We start from the raw sequence: 16581 nt of genomic DNA, 5'->3' as shown, positions 1-16581 counted from the left end.
CCAAATTTGAGCTCTCATTGAAGCATAGAATGGTTACAGCACGAAAGGCGATCATTCAGCCTGTTGAGCCCGCATCGGCTCTCTGCAAGAGCACCTCAGCTAGTCCCATTCCTTTTAAGCTGCGCAGCGCTCAAGACCTCCCACACAGCCGGCTCACTGGTTTTTAAATGCAAAAACTGCTTGCGTGGATTTTTGAATGGGCTGTGCAGTCTGTTAAAGAGGTCGTGTGGCCCAAAAACAAATTAGAGGGAACATTAGTTTGCTGCTATGTATTACATTCAACAAAAGGGGAAAAGGTCTCCCTTTCTATCTGCTATTATTTAAAAGTCAACATTAACTTAAGAATAAAATTGGCATTAAGTCCTGAAAAGTTACATCCTTGGTGCAAAGTTGGTTAAATGGGGAATATTTAGTCCAACCTCCAAAACAGCACTGGATATCTGATAGTGTCAGTCAGTTGGAGAAACAAGAAAATAGTAACCACAAAATACAAATTGTACTGTAATTTTGCAATAATTTTAATATATTGCATCCTATTCAGTAAACAAATATTCAAGACTCAGCTTTGCACTTTAGATAACTTCTCTGAAGCAAGCAGGCAGCTTTTATAATACCATGTCCAATGGTGTTCATTTTTACCTGCTCGTAGAAATACAGTGCCCGCTCAAAATTCTTGAGTCCTGTGTAGATCATACCACCATAATAGTAATAACATAAAAAGTGCTTGGCGTCATAGGCTCCATTTTCTTTACAAATATCTGTCATATCCACCTCCAGGTAGGGAATAGCAGGATTGAAGCATTTTGCTAGCAGGCAAAGCTTAAAATGGAAAAAAAGCTTATTGAACATACAAAGACCTTAGTTTTCAAAAGCACAATATCGAGAGTAAAAAGCTGCTGTCCAATTTTAGAATTGAAAATTTTTACAAGCCACACCAATGTAAAAGCAAGGTCTGATGTTTAAAGGGCATAAAACAAATATAATTTAGGTACAGTGTACAACTATTTGGATATAAAACTAAATGGAGGCAATAAAAATTACTGAATCTTGGCAGCAGGCAAAAAGAAAGACTGATATGTAGATTTAACCAGTGATGGTGAATTAAGGCAGTTCAATTGTAAAACGTGTTAAGACAATCTTTTACACAAGTATAAAGATTGTGTGAAACTTGGCCATTGATAAAATATTCTGTGTATATAATGGCAATATGGCTCTTGGTTATAATGTTAAATGCGTCTAATTTTGGAATGGATATGAAATATGAATCCTGGGAAACAGTGAAACATAATAAATGTATGCTAAGTTACAGGAGTTGAGGTTTATTGAGATACAAGTTGCAGAGTTAAATCAGACCTAAGTGTGTTGAAGATTCACAGGACAGAGTTCCAATAAACAATTAAAAAAAAAGAATTGGACTAAATTTCAGTCAGTCATTAAAAAAAATGCTGACAATATAAAAAATGTAAACACTAACTGGGAGGGATAAGAGTTTGTTGGAATTGGAAAGATAACTGAAAGGGCCACCCATGAAGTACTTCGGGTCAACTAAACACCCGCTGACGTTGGTTCCCTTCCATTAGGAGGAGCTAGGTGCTCCTCCCATTGTGTCATCACAGTTCATATGAAAAGATTTTTTTTTAAATATGAAGAAAAATCAATAAATCCAAAGAAAATGTTAGTTTCAACACTACATTTCTAATTTCTGAAACAGAGGAGGGGAGCAGAGGAGGAAAAAAGAGACTATACAGAGGAATCCCCCAAATTGTACAGGAAAGAAAGATCCCCAAAAATACAACAGTGGTAGAAAGCACCATGTTTTTTTTGTATATAAATCAGACCACTTGCATGCAAGAAAAAAAAATTGAAGACATTATCTTACCTGGCAGAGGTCAGCGTGAACTGAGGTAAGTTGGTTTGTATTCATCTGCATCTTGTCTATGGCCTGTTTCAGAATGCTAATGCCTCGCAGCGGCTTTAATTTAAAAAAAAAAAATTTAAAACTGAATATCCTTTTTTCCCTCAATGCATTAAATATAGAGACACACATCCTCCCCCTGCACCTGCTCCATCAATGCCCTGGGTTAAGCAGCATAAAATCCCCCACGGTTCCCGTTCCTGATCTCTATCCAGCGACCCCAACTGTAAGTGTATGTGTGGACATTAATGAAGACGTGATTGGGGCAGCTAAATGCCCCAGGGTCAAATAGTGCACTGACACTATTAAGAATCAAACATGAATAATGGCCAGGAGTAAGGTACTGAAGAACAAGTGTGCTCATGGAACTGTACTTCAGCAAGGAATCAACACCTTCAGGAGGGGAAGATAATAAAACTAGCAGAGAAACATTGCCAAGAAACAAAATGCACAAAAATATTTTAGGCTCACAAAATGTTATTTTAACCATTATGTACTATACAATGAAAATAATTCCAAACAGCACTACTAAATTGTGAAGTTTATTATGAACATTCCAATACATCAACATGTAAATCTACAAATCAATGTTATGAGCATAAAGAGGCATCTTTTGATTATCTAGTTTACAATATAAAACAGATAAGCATTTTGCACCTCAATTGATAACCCCGGGTAATCGGGGTTTCAATACTAAACACGGTATCTTTAATCATGTTGTACTTGTAAATTTTTTTTTAAAAATAGTACAGACAGAAAATGTATCTCAGCACTTCATTTATAATCTTGGATTTAATGCAACTAATGCACATCCAAGTGCAAGAATTCTAAAATTTCATAGACCCATTGTGTGGAATTTTCTGGCAGAAATCCTCTCGGACAGATTTTATTCAAGAGTTTGTGTTCAAGACATTCCTTCACGAGACTATTGTTGATGTGTATGGAGATAGTATTGGTAGTCTGTCATATCCAACAAAGACGTTGATGTGCTAATCATCAATGGCATGTGTCTTCAAGTGGCTGTATAGGCCAATTCTGCAGCTCATAGTCTCTTGCACGTCTGACAAGGGAAGTTCGATGTGCCTGATGCTGACAGTACTGCCACCTGATGTTGTCTATCTCTAATGTCCCACAGGCGTTGACATCGGTTTTCTTCGCAGGTCTGGCAGGCAGTCCTCGTGAGGGTTCGCCACTGGATTTTATTAGCTGCTGTATTCTCGAGGTCCTTTGGTCAGATGCCACAGTACTGGAGGTTAGCCTTGATGCAATCTTTGTAGCGCTTGCGGGGGCACCCCTGGTGTCTTCGGCCTTCACAGAGCTCGCCGTGAAGAAGCTGACGAGGGATCCTTGACTCATCCATGTGGATGACATGTCCAGCCCTTCGGAACTGGGCTCGCATGATCATCACTTCAATGCTAGTTGATTATGCTCTCTCCAGAACCTCAAAGTTTGACACCCGGTCTTGTCAGCATATGTGGAGTATAGATCTGAGACTGCACATATGGAAAGCTTCCAACTTTTTGATGTGACACCTGTAAGGCATCCAGGTCTCACATCCATAAAGGAGAGATGAGAGAACGACTGTTCTATACACCAACAGTTTAGTTGACAGTCGAATGTGGTGGTGACTCAACACCTTAGTGCGCAAGCGACCAAGTGCCTGGCTGGCTTTACAGATCCTTGCATCAATCTCCTTGTCCAAAGACCCATCACTTGATATGGTGCTGCCAAGGTACTTGAAGCTGTCCACCTGACTTTAGTTGTATGCTGCCGATGAAGATGCAGGTGCTGTGGTGCCAGGGGCAGGCTGATAGAGAACCTCGGTTTTACTAAGGCTGATGGTTAGGCCAAACAATTCTGTTGCCTCAGCAAATTTGCTGAGTATGAATTGTAGGTCACTCTCCTTGTGTGCCATAAGGGCGCAGTCGTCAGCAAAGAGTGCCTCTAGGATGAGTTGTTTCCGTACTTTGGTCTTTGCAGCAAGGCGGAGAAGGTCGAACAGTGAACTATCTAAATCGATATTTCAGGTAGACCCCAAACTCCAAGTCTTTTATGGCATAGTTCAAGACGCAGGTAAAGAATAGGTTGAACAGAACTGGAGCGAGTACAGAACCTTGTTTCACTACATTTGAGATGGCAAATGGGGCCGTGGTTGTGCTGTCTGAGAGCACTTCATCTGTCATGTTATCATGAAACAGCTCGATGATGTGGACAAACTTCCTTGGGCACCCAAGTTTCAACAAGATTAACCACAGCGCTGCTCTGTTGATAGTATCAAAGACCTTGGTGAGGTCAATAAATACAGCGTACAGGTCCACGTTCTGCTCAATGCACTTGTCTGAGTGCAAAGATCATGTCCGCTGTGCTCCAACCAGGTCGAAAGCCACATTGTGTTTCTGGAAGATTTACTTCTGAGACACTAGCTATGAGTCGGTTCAATACTATGTGGGCGATGATCTTCCCAGCAATGGACAGAAGCGATATTCCCCTGTAGTTGCCACAGTCTGCTTTGTTGCCCTGGTTCTTATAGAGGGAAACTATCATAGCGTCACGGAAGTCCTGTGGCATGTCTTCATCTTCCCAGATGTTAGTTATTATGTCATGAAAGGCCTCGAGTGTTGCTGGGCCTACTGCCTTGTAGATTTCGGCAGGGATTCCATCCTTTCCTGGAGCCTTTCCAGTACTCATCTGGTTAATGGTTAATGGCTTTCTTTACTTCGTCCATGCTGGGAGGAAGATCAAGATCTTCTTTGATAGGTTGCTGGGGTATGGAGTCAAGTGCTTCTTCGTTCACTGTTGAAGGTCGATTAAGAAGATTAGTGAAGTGTTCTCCCCACCTCTCATTTATGCCAGTCCTGTCTTTGATCAAAATGCTGCCATCTGCTGAAAGGAGTGGAGTAGTGCTGGGTTTTGATGGTCCACAGACTGACTTGATGGCGCTGAAGAACATCTTGGTATTGAGAGTTTCAGCATAATGTTCCACTTCCTCTGCCACCATTTATCTTGCATCTGGCGAAGGCCTCTTTGTGCTTTGCAAGTGTCTGTAGCAGTCCCTCTTGGAAATTGAGGAAGGGTCATTTTGCCAATCTACGTATGCTTTTTTCTTTTCTTCCAGCGTCTTGCAGATCTCAAAGTTATTTTCATCGAACCAGTCTTGGTGTATCTTCTTTTTAAGTCCAAGAGTTGTCTTTGCTGAGTCTGTCACCATCTGTTTGAGCTTTGTCCATTTCTTTGTGTTGCCGGTGAGCGGTCCGAGAGACATTAGCCTGTTATCGAGGTCATCCTGGAACTGCTCACAGTAGCACTGATGTTTCAGCCTAGCTGCATTAAAAAGGCACTTCTGCTCGGTTTTGGATGCTTGCGCTGAAGTGGAGCAATGTACAGCTGGAGAGTGGATCTGACTAGACGGTGATCTGTCCAGCATTATGCTCCCCGCATGGCTCTTGTGATTTTTACATCCTTGATGTCTTGCCTTCTTACAATGACATGGTTTATCATGTGCCATTGCTTAGACCTTGGGTGCATCCAAGTTGTTTTGTACTTGTCAGCCTGCCTGGAGTATTTGTAATAGTCAAGTCATTCTCCGCACACATACTCAAGAGGAGGAGGCTATTACTGTTTAATTTTCCTGTGCCGTGCTGTTCAATGACTCCCTTCCAATGCTTGCTGTCTTTTCCAACTCGTGCACTGAAATCACCCAGGATGATCAACTTGTCCCCAGCAGGTGTGGACCTGACCAGTCTGTCTAGATCTTCATAGAACCTCTCTTTCATCTCATCGGGACTTGGAAAGGTGGGTGTATAAGCACTTATAGCGGTGATGTGACGCTTGGCATTCAGGAGGAAACGCAGTTTCATAAGTCTTTCGTTAATCCCTTCAGGCAGATTCAGAAATTGTTGCATAAGAGAAGTCTTCCCTGCTATGCCAACTCAGTGGATCCTATTCTCATTCTCTGCCTTGCCTTTCCAATAGAAGGTGTAGCCGCTACCTAGTTCACTCACGCAGCCCTCCTCTGCAAGTCTTGTCTCTCAGAGCCGCTATATCGATGTTATAACGCTGCAGCTCTCTTGCAATAAGGGCAGTCCTTCTTTCCGGTCTTGTAGTGTCAGCTCTGTCTAAGAGTGTGCGAACATTCCATTGTCCAAGAAGTTGTTTTCTTGTGTTATGAAGTTTTCGACTGTTGCTGTATTTTCGACCGCAGAATGGGTTGAACTGCCAGCCGCGGTAAACGGGCCAGTTAATGGAAGGGCAGGCAATGTTTGGGCCACCTTTTCTAGGCCCCTCCCTTATAAAGGGTGAGCAGTGCTGTCCTAAAGAGGGCTGCTCAGTCGCCTGGGGTGCTGCCGGGTTCCTCTGCTGCCCTGGATACAGAGTCAAACGACCACTTGCCCACAGGCCGCCTACAAATGCTGGTTTGAGGCTACGACTCCCAGTGATCACCTCCACCTGTCGCTTCGCCCCTCCCCCATCGCCGCAGGACTTGGTATGTTGGATGATGGTTAACACAAAACTGCATAGATGCTTTTAAAGTGGGAAGGCCGGTGCACAGGGGCGGTCCCACTCTCTCCTCCGCAGAAGCCAGGTTTCAGTGGCCCAAGATTTGGTACAACTGAAGACTTCGTCGGCTGCAGTGGATGGCCATGACGTCTTTCATGCTCTGCCATGCCCTATACACTCCACAGTGCATTGCTGTTCCACCTTCATGACCGTTGGATCAAACTTGATTTCCTCCGCCCAATCCACCGCAACAGACTTCACATGCTGTCGGGACTTGTTCACCCCAGCATGGATAGTATAACATGGCAAAACTCCCTACTCATGACCAAGATCAGTGGAATTCAACAAGCAGAAAATTGAGATTTTTAAAAATCCTGCATATTTACTAGATTTCCAGAAAATTTACTGAGCTAAAATGTTGCATTATTTAGCAATTACATTTGATGACATCTTAACATTTAATTTACTTGGTAGAGTTAAAATGGCTACCCACCAGTTAATGGTAAATGGAACAAGTCTTTATCATAGAAGGCAATCTGTCCCATCGTACTTGTGCCAGCTCTTTGAATTATCCAATTAATCCCACTCTCCTGCTCTTTCCACATAGCTCTGCAAATTTTTCCTTTTCAAGTATTAATTAACATTTAAATTGGCCAAAATTCCGTTTTAACTTTCATCTCCAATTCCCATTTCTCCGCATCCACATCATACACCATTTGCACACTAGAAGCACATTTAAAAACTAAACATGAAATATTAAACCTTTACCTGCTTTCTTTCTACTAAAGCATTTGTCAACTGATGGCAAAGACCCGCAACTAGAAAAAGACAAGAGAAAATATAAGCATGAACAGTGCTAAATATGCACTTCACTAAATTGAGAGAATAGTTCATTGTAAATATGGAAAGCATGTCTCAGAAGAGGTACTTACAGGTGTCTGTTGCATATCTGATGTGTTCACCATTGCAAGTGCTAATAAAAAGTTGAACTTGGGAGAATAAGGTCTCGAAATCTGGGATACTGGGCATAGAAAATTTCACATACCTGCACAACAAAGAGTCAGAAAAATAGTAAATGTAATACTATTATTTGGTGGTAGATCAAAATAATCCATTTTTTCCTTAAAATGCAACAGTTTAAAAACATTTTTAATTGTACCAACTTTCAAAACCATGAATGATGTAAATGTTTAGATCCTAATCTAATCCACTTATTTTTACTTGGGGCCCTTAGAATTCTGAAGCACTTCAAGGACAATTTCTACAGCAACCCCATCCAAACAAAAGTAAGAGAATATAGATTCTGCAGCAAGTCTTTACAGGGTTTTGGATCATCTCAATATAATAAATATTTTTAAAGTACTGTATCAAGACAATGCTTCGCTAGCTTCCCATGTCCCAGAGAACTGATTTCTCATCCTTATCTTTAAATGCCTCGCCTCTCCCTACCTCCATGCTCTTCCAGCAATGTGTTTCTGCATTCTCATTAAATTCCATGGCTGTGAAATTACAGAGCATTATGGACCCCAACTGCAAGTCTCTGCCTTCTACCTACATGACCCAAAATTTTACTGAGGCCTAAGTTGTTCTAAATGTACAGCATTTTATAGCCAGGTTGGTTGTAAGCAACAATCACCGCCCTGGTCTATTCCACAACAGTACTGTTATGATTTGAACTGCTCTAGATACCTTCTTGTGCATAACGCAAAAAACATTTCCTATGGGCAGACCTGCATCTTCCGTGACCCCGTGTACAAAGAAATTTTGAAGCATATCTTAAACAAACATTAGACCAGCTTATTGCCTCTGGACCAGCAAGTTGGATTTCCACTACACGCCCGAATCATTTCAGAGAACGATTAATATCAATGAAAACAGACACTTCCATAACAGATAAAGCTACAAACCGATTCAGTGAAGAGTAATTTACAGTATCTACAGATCTTTCGAATAAATAATCAAACACTTCCAATGAATAGGAGTAACTGTCAGCTTCCTACCAATTGGTCTTTCTAGAAATTACTTGGCTTCAGCATCTGTTGTTATTGCAATTACTAACTAGTACATCAAAAGTGTTGGTTCCGATACCCCTAAAACCCTTGAAAGCAGTTAACATTTTGAAAAGATACTGTGAGGCTCAGGTACTGATCTGAACAAAGAGAAGCAGTGGGAGCTGAGCGAGAGCAGAGCACGTTAAAAAGCACGGTGGCGGAGCAACCCCAAGACCAGCAGCAGCAAGTCAAACAAAGGCAGAATTTTAAAAAGAGTGATGTCAGAGCAAAAAACACCTAAAGTAACGTCAGCACAAGGGAAGGAGCTGAATGGAGTTTTTTTTTTTAAAAAAGAGGCATTTAAAAAAAAAAGTGTGTTAGTGCAAGTTAGTGTGTAGAAAAAGAAATATACAACAAGCTAGAAAGTAAATAATCTAGACCAAGATATGGCAGAGCAGGTTGTGTCTGGACTGCAGTATGTGGGAACTTGTGGACAGCGAGACTGTCCCGAGCGAACACTCCTGGAGTAGATGTCTCCATCTCGAATCTCTCAGGCTCAGATTAATTGAGCTGAAGTGAGGGTTGGAGACACTCCAATGCATATGGAATGGGGGAGGGGGCGAAGGAGGGAGGGAGGGAGGGAGTGCGTGCCTGGACAGTCTGCTCCAGACTTCAATCACACCTCGTAGAGAGATGTAGGTTCAGAATGGGGTTGGTGTGACTGATAGTGTGCAGTGTAAGGTGAACCCAAATGAGAGAAAGAAAGATGATCCACATAAACTGATCCTATTTCAACAGGTACAATGTATTTGCTACCTGGGAGGATAAGGATAAAGACTGTTGGAAGGCCAGCCAGAATGCAGACCATGGCACTCTGGAGCAGGAGGCTCTCCGAAAGGAGGGGGGGGTGGAGGAGAGAGGGGGAGAGCGTAATGTGGTAGTTGTAGGGGATATTATAGTTAAGAGGACAGATAGCATCCTTTGTAAGCAAGATCGAGAGTCCCACATGGTATGTTGGCAGGTTGAGGGACATCTCAAACCAGCTTGAAAGGATATTGGAGGCGGGCGGGAGGAGGGGGATCCCATCGTAGTGGCCCATGTTGAGACCAACAACATAGGAAAGAGTTAAAGAACAGGACCTCAAGGGGTATAATGTCTGGATTATTAACTGAGCCACATGCAAATTGGCAATAACCAGATTAGGCAGCTGAACACGTAGCTGAAGGAGTGGTGTGGGAAAGAGGGGTTCCATTTCATAGGGCACTGGCACCAGTATTGGGACAGGAAGAGACTGTACAGTTGGCAGAGGCTCCACCTGAAGCTGTCTGGGATCAGGGTCCTAGCAGAAAAGATAAATAGGGCAGTTACAAGAACTTTAAACTAGTAAATGGGGGGGAGGAAAGAGGGCTCAGGTGGAAAGTGTAGTACAAAAGTAGTTCAAAAACAAACAAAAAAGGAAGAGAGAGTTTAACAGTCAGAAATTGTGCTTTAGGCATTACAGGTAAAGAGAAAACTAAAAGATGCAACATGATTAAACCAGGAGAGAGAAAGAAGAAACATGTGAGTAAACATAAGAGCTGAAGGACAGGCTAGGGTGTGTGGCCCAAATAAGCGTTCTTTATACAAACGCACAGAGTATAAGGAATAAATTGAATGAACTCCAAGTGCAAATTGAACTTAGGAGGGTATGGCATGGTAGCCATTACTGAGACATGGCTGCAAGAGGTCAGGACTGGGATCAAAATATACCACGTTATAAGGTCTACAGGAAAAATAGGAAAAATGGTAGAGGGGGAGGAGTAGCGTTAGTGATTAAGGATAAAATTACTTCAATGACAAGAGAGGATATAACGAGAGGTAAGCAGGCAGTGGAGACATTATGGGTAGAATTAATAGGAAAGGATTTAAGACTGTAGAGGGAGTTGTATATTGGGCCCCTGGTAGCAGCTGTGAAGTGCTAGATTGTGCAAATGCAGAGATTAGATCACCATCATCATAGGCAGCGCCTCAGGATCAAGGAAGACTTGCTTCCACTCCTGAAGAGAGAGTTCTTTGGTGACTGAACAGTCCAATACGAGAGCCACAGATTTGGTCACAGGTGGGACAGATAGTCGTTGAGGGGAGGGGTGGGTGGGACTGGTTTGCCGCATGCTCTTTCTGCTGCCTGCGTTTGATTTCTGTATGCTCTCGGCGTTGAGACTCGAGGTGCTCAGCGCCCTCTCAGATGCACTTCCTCCACTTAGGGCGGTCTTGGGCCAGGGACTCCCAGGTGTCAGTGGGAATGTCGCACTTTATCAGGGAGGCTTTGAGGGTGTCCTTGTAGCGTTTCCACTGCCCACCTTTGGCTCGTTTGCCGTGAAGGAGCTCTGAATAGAGCACTTGCTTTGGGAGTCTCGTGTCTGGCATGCGGACTATGTGGCCTGCCCAGCGGAGCTGATCGAGTGTGGTCAGTGCTTCAATGCTGGGGATGTTAGCTTGAATGAGGGCGCTGATGTTGGTGCGCCTGTCCTCCCAGGGAATTTGTAGGATTTTGCGGAGACATCGTTGGTGATACTTCTCCAGCAACTTGGTGTCTACTGTACATGGTCCATGTCTCTGAGCCATACAGGAGGGTAGGTATTACTGCAGCCCTGTAGACCATGAGCTTGGTGGCAGTTTTAAGGGCCTGGTCTTCAAACATAAGCATGTAGCAAAGGCAGAGTGGTTTTAAGAGGAGATTTTAAACTTTCATATAGATTGGGATAAACAGACTAGCACCTGACAGAAAGGTAGTAAATTTCTTGAGTGTGTCCATGTTAGTCTTCTGCAACAATATATCCTAGAACCAACAAGGGGACAGGCCATATTATATTTAGTTATGATTAATGAGCCAGATTTAGTTAACAGCTTAACGGTGAGTGAACATTTATCATTACAATAGTAACTACACTCCAAGTGCTTCATTGGTTGTAAAGCGCTTTGAGGCGTTCGGTGGTCGTGAAAATAAATGCAAGTCTTTCTTTCTTTCTTAAAAGCGATCATAACACGATCGTGTCCAATGTAGTGTTTGAAAGGGAGAAACGCAAAACAGCTACTAAAAGTCTAGATTTAGGTATGGCCAACTTCAATGGGATGAGACAGAGAATTTAAACTGGGCAAATCTGTTTATGGGTAGAATGACAGAAGATCAGTGGGAGATGTTCAAAAAAGAATGAGAGATAAGAACCAGTTTATACCTGAAGGGGCAAAAGCTCTACTTGCCAAAAAAAACAGCTATGGATGACTAAAGAGGTAAGAGACAGCAGAAAACTAAAAAGAAAACATACAAAAATAGCACAGATCGTGGCAAATGAGAAAGATACAAACAGCAAAGGGTCCCAAAACAGATAGTACGAGCTACAAAAAGGGAGAATGAAAAGATACCTGCAAGAGATATCAAACTCAACAAAGAACTTTTACAATTATATTAGGAAAAAGGTGATCAGGAGCAATGTTGGCCCCTTGATAACTGATTTCGGTGATATTGTCAATGATAACAAGGAAATGGCGCACATGTTGAATAATTACTTCACATCAGTATATACACAGTAGAAGAAGATAGCATGGCAGAAATCCCAAGGAAACTAATAATGAATCAGGGACAGGAAGTCAATAAAATTAACATAAGCAAAATAACAGTAATGAAGAAAATAATGGTACTTAAGAGTGAAAAATCCCCAGGACCCAGTTTTCATCCCAGGGTTTTAAAGGAAGTAGGTGAGCACATTGCAGATGCCCTAACTATAATCTTCTAAAGTTCTCTCGATTTAGGAACCTGTAGATTGGAAAACTGCACTTGTTACCCCACTATTTAAGAATGGCGAGAGAGGGAAACCAGAGAATTACAGACCAGTTAGTCGAACATCTGTTGTCAGGAAATTACCATTGTCTATAATTAAGGAGAGGATGACTGAACACCTTGAAAATTTTCAGTTGTTCAAGGAGAGTCAGCATGCCCGACAAACCTGATTAGTCACCTCTTCAAAAGAATCAAAGTAGTGGACAAGTCTATGAATGTTATTTATATGGACTTCCAGAAGGCATTTGATAAAGTTCCTCATAAGAGACTGTTAGCTAAGGTAGAAGCCCATGGAATTGAAGGCAGATTATTGACCTGGTTAGGAAATTGGCTGAGCGGCAAGAGACAGAAGAGAGATAATGGACAGGTACTCTAATTGGCAGGATGTGACTAGTAGTGTCCCGCAGGGATTTGTGCTGGGGCCTCAACTATTCACAGTATTTATTAATGACTTTGATGATGGCATAGAAAGTCATGTATCCAAATTTGCAGATGACAAAGATAGGTGACATTGTAGGCACTGTAGATGAAAGCATAAAATTACAAAGGAATATTGATAGATTAAGTGAATGGGCAAAACTGTGGCAAATGTGAGGTCATCCACTTTGGATCTAAAAAGGACAGAGCAGCGTATTTTCTAAATGGTGAAAAGCTAAAAACAGTGGGGGTCCAAAAAGACTTGGGGGTTCAGGCACATGGATCATTAAAATGCCATGAACAAGTATAGAAAATAATAAAAAAAGCTAATGGTATGCTGGCCTTTATATCAAGAGGACTAGAATACAAGGGGACAGAAGTTATGCTGCAGCTATACAAAGTCCTGGTTAGACCACACCTGGAGTACTGTGAGCAGTTCTGGATACTTTAGGAAAGATACACTGGCCTTGGCGGGAGTGCAGCCTGGTTTACCCAGACTCCGTGTTAAATTACTAGGAGAGATTACGCAAAGTAGGGTTATATTCCCTAGAATTTAGAAGGTTAAGGGGTAATCTGATTGAAGTTTGATAGAGAGAAACTATTTCCACTGGTTAGGGAGTCTAGGACTAGGGGGCATAGTTTAAAAATTAGAGCCAGACCTTTCAGGAGTGAAATTTGGAACCACTTCTACACACAAAGGGTGATAGAAGTTTGCCACTCTTTTGCAAACAGCAATTGATGCTAAGTCAATTGTTAATTTTACATCCGAGGTTGATAGATTTTTGTTATCCAATAGGTATGAAGGGATATGGATCAAATGTGAGTATATGGACATAAGAACATAAGAAATAGGAGCACGAGTAGGCCATTTGACCCCTCGAGCCTGCTCCGCCATTTAATAAGATCACGACTGATCTGATCTTGGGCTCAGCCACACTTCCCTGCCTGCTCCCCATAAACCCTTCAACCCCCTTATTGTTCAAAAATCTGTCCATCTCCACCTTAAATATATTCAATGACCCAGCATTCAGAGCTCTCTGGGACAGCGAATTCCACAGATTTACGACCCTCAGAAGAAATTCCTCCTCATCTCAGTTCTAAATGAGCGACCCCTTATTCTTAAGCTACGAGTGGAAACATCTTCACTGCATCCACCTTGTCAAGCCCCCCAGTATCTTATATGTTTCAATAAGATCTCTCATTCTTCTAAATTCCAATGAGTGTAGGCACAACCTGCTCAACCTTTCTTCATCTCAGGGATCAACCTAGTGAACCTTCTTTGAATTGCCTCCAATGCAAGTATATCCCTCCTTAAATAAAGGAGACCAAAACTGTACGCAGTACTCTAGGTGTGGCCTCACCAATACCTTGTACAGTTGTAGCAGGACTTCTCTGCTTTTATACTTTATCCCCCTTGCAATAAAGGCCAACATTCCATTTGCCTTCCCGATTATTTGCTGTACTTGCACACTAACTTTTTGTGTTTCATGCACAAGGACCCCTGGGTCCCTCTGTACTGTAGCATTTTGTAATCTCTCTCCATTTAAATAATAATTTACTTTTCTATTTTTCCTGCCAAAGTGGATAACCTCACACTTTCCCACATTATACTCCATCTGCCAAATGTTTGCCCATTTACTTAGCCTGTCTATATCCTTTTGCAGATTCTTTGTGTCCTCCTCACAACTTGCTTTCCCACCCATCTTTGTATCATCAGCAAACTTGGCTACATTACACTTGGTCCCTTCATCAAGTCATTAATATAGATTGGAGTTAGGTCACAGATCAGCCATGAGCTCATTGAATAGCAAAATAGGCTTGGAGGGGCTAAATGGTCTACTCCTGCTCCTACAAACACCTAACTTCATAACTACTATACAAATGCATGTCAATGGTCACCTGCAGTGATTGACAAGAGCTGTCTACGATGGGGCTATCCTGGTCAGATTAACTTGTGTTTTAAATAGCTCAATGATGCACTTTGTTTCTTGCACTTGAGTAACGATTCATAACAGACTTGTGTGATGGAAATATAAATAGTATTGGCTTCATTCAGATATGATGCCAACAGTGCCAAAAGAACATGCCAATTCACCATCATACAGTTAAGAAGCCATTTTGAAGGTGGTACCTTTCATGAACGAGCAACCATCATGACTAGATTCATGCAGCACCTTTCATGTAGTGAAATGTCCCACTATTCAATTTAGTACTTATGCTGCAGATGCAGCATTTTTATGAAAACAGGAACAAGGGGCCAAATTTTATTATACAAAATGAATCTCTACCTATGTACAATTTACTCAGACATGACAATCATTTGGAACTTACAATACTGCCAAGACTCCCAGAGAATGCTCCTGCACATCCAACGCACCTAGTACTGTATCCAAGTGAGAGAGGTTTTTAGCAAGCAGCTCTCCACTCTTGTTAATGAGGTCACACAGCTGAGTCATTTGACCTAACAAAAAAACAAAAACACAGTAAACCACATGTTAAATCTATATAATCAAAAGTCTTACATCTAACCTGCATTCTTAGCACACTTTTCAAAGTCTTCAAACTTTTAAAGTAGCCAGAGAAAAACTGATGTATCTGCCCAATCTACTAAATAGTCTATCCCACCTGAAGTCACTTCAGTTAACTGCTCCCTATTTTATTTTATCTGCAAATTTTATTAAAACCACTATACCCAAGATTAGATTGTGTTATATTGAGAAATGGTATCAACATGAGGCACACTGCTGTTTACATCCTTCCTGTTCAATAAATATTAACCACTCTGTCTTTTTCCCTCTAATTAACTTCTAATCATGCTGTCACACTACCTTCAATACAGGGTGCCTTAACTTTATCAAGAAGCTCCTATGTCCTTATCCATTGTCTTTTGAAAATCCATGTATACAACATTAATTTCATTTCTTTTAGCTATGTACTCTATTGTTCTTTCAACACCTCGATGACACTTGTAAATCCACATTAGCCAGTTAATTAATGAATGCACTTCTCACCAGAGGAGTATTAATTTTATCCAATATTATGGGCTTTTACCCAGGAGCTTACCCACTTCGACCGTAGGCTGACGGGTCCATAATTACTCTCTTTTATTTTTGAAAAAAGCTGTTACATTGGCATGCCCCCAGTCCAATAGCCCAACTTCCTTATCCAAAGGATGTTTGAAAGATTGGAAGAACTACTGCTATTTTCTCTGATATCATCATTCCAGGGTAATGAACAGGAAGGGTACATTTCCAACTTTAGATCGACCATTTGTTTTCAGTGCTACTTCCCCATCCACAGTTATCCTTTATGACTGTTCTATCTCCCCCTTTTATACACTTTCATACTCTTGGTGATAAACAAAGCAAAATATCTGCTTTTCTTTCATAAGACTTTCATCCCTAAATCAACCCCATTTCTGTAAATATTGTGTGTCTTTAAATACCTTTACTATCTTCCTTTGTTACCAGCCAGTCTTTCTTCATGTCCTCTTAGCCTATCTAATTTTGATTTGCTTCTCTATTATTAGAACTAGATATGTCTTGTGCCTCTTTAATTTTAATTTCTCTGCTCATCCAAGCTTTTGTACTTTTCTTCTTGTGGGATAGAATCATAGAATGGTTACAGCACAGGCGGCCATTTGGCCCATCGAGCCCAGTTGGCGCTCAGCAAAAGCACTTCAACTAGTCCCACTCCTCCGCCCTTTCCCCATAGCCCTCCAATTTTTTTCCCCCTTCAGGTACTTATCCAATTTTCTTTTGAAAGCCACAATTGAGTCTGCCTCCACACCCTTTCAGCAGTCCATTCCAGATCCTAACCACTCGCGATGTAAAAAAAAGTTTTTCTTCATGCCTTTGGTTCTTTTCCCAATCACCTTAAATCTGTGCCCTCTGGTTCTCAGCCCTTCAGCCAATGGGAACAGTTTCTCTCTATCTACTCTGTCT

General features: G+C 41.6%; 1 protein-coding gene across 3 annotated transcripts in view; it reads right to left on the bottom strand.

Annotated features, from left to right (window-relative positions):
* cops3 (COP9 signalosome subunit 3) overlaps positions 1–16581 on the bottom strand; it is a 283931-nt gene that overhangs the window by 19594 nt on the left and 247756 nt on the right. For 2 of the 3 annotated variants that reach the window (XM_070901097.1, XM_070901096.1), the window contains exons 2-6: positions 14969–15098; positions 7345–7457; positions 7181–7230; positions 1880–1972; positions 640–819 (exon numbers count right to left, since the gene is read on the bottom strand). In XM_070901097.1, coding sequence (XP_070757198.1) covers positions 640–819; positions 1880–1972; positions 7181–7230; positions 7345–7457; positions 14969–15098 — 566 coding nt within the window. The remainder of the gene's footprint in view (positions 1–639; positions 820–1879; positions 1973–7180; positions 7231–7344; positions 7458–14968; positions 15099–16581) is intronic. The other variant, XM_070901098.1, reaches the window with a different exon arrangement.

Source organism: Pristiophorus japonicus, chromosome 15, assembly GCF_044704955.1.
Source record: "Pristiophorus japonicus isolate sPriJap1 chromosome 15, sPriJap1.hap1, whole genome shotgun sequence".
Lineage (NCBI taxonomy): Eukaryota > Metazoa > Chordata > Chondrichthyes > Pristiophoridae > Pristiophorus > Pristiophorus japonicus.
The sequence above is the reverse complement of the archived record's forward strand: the minus strand, read 5'-3'. Positions and strand labels throughout refer to the sequence as shown.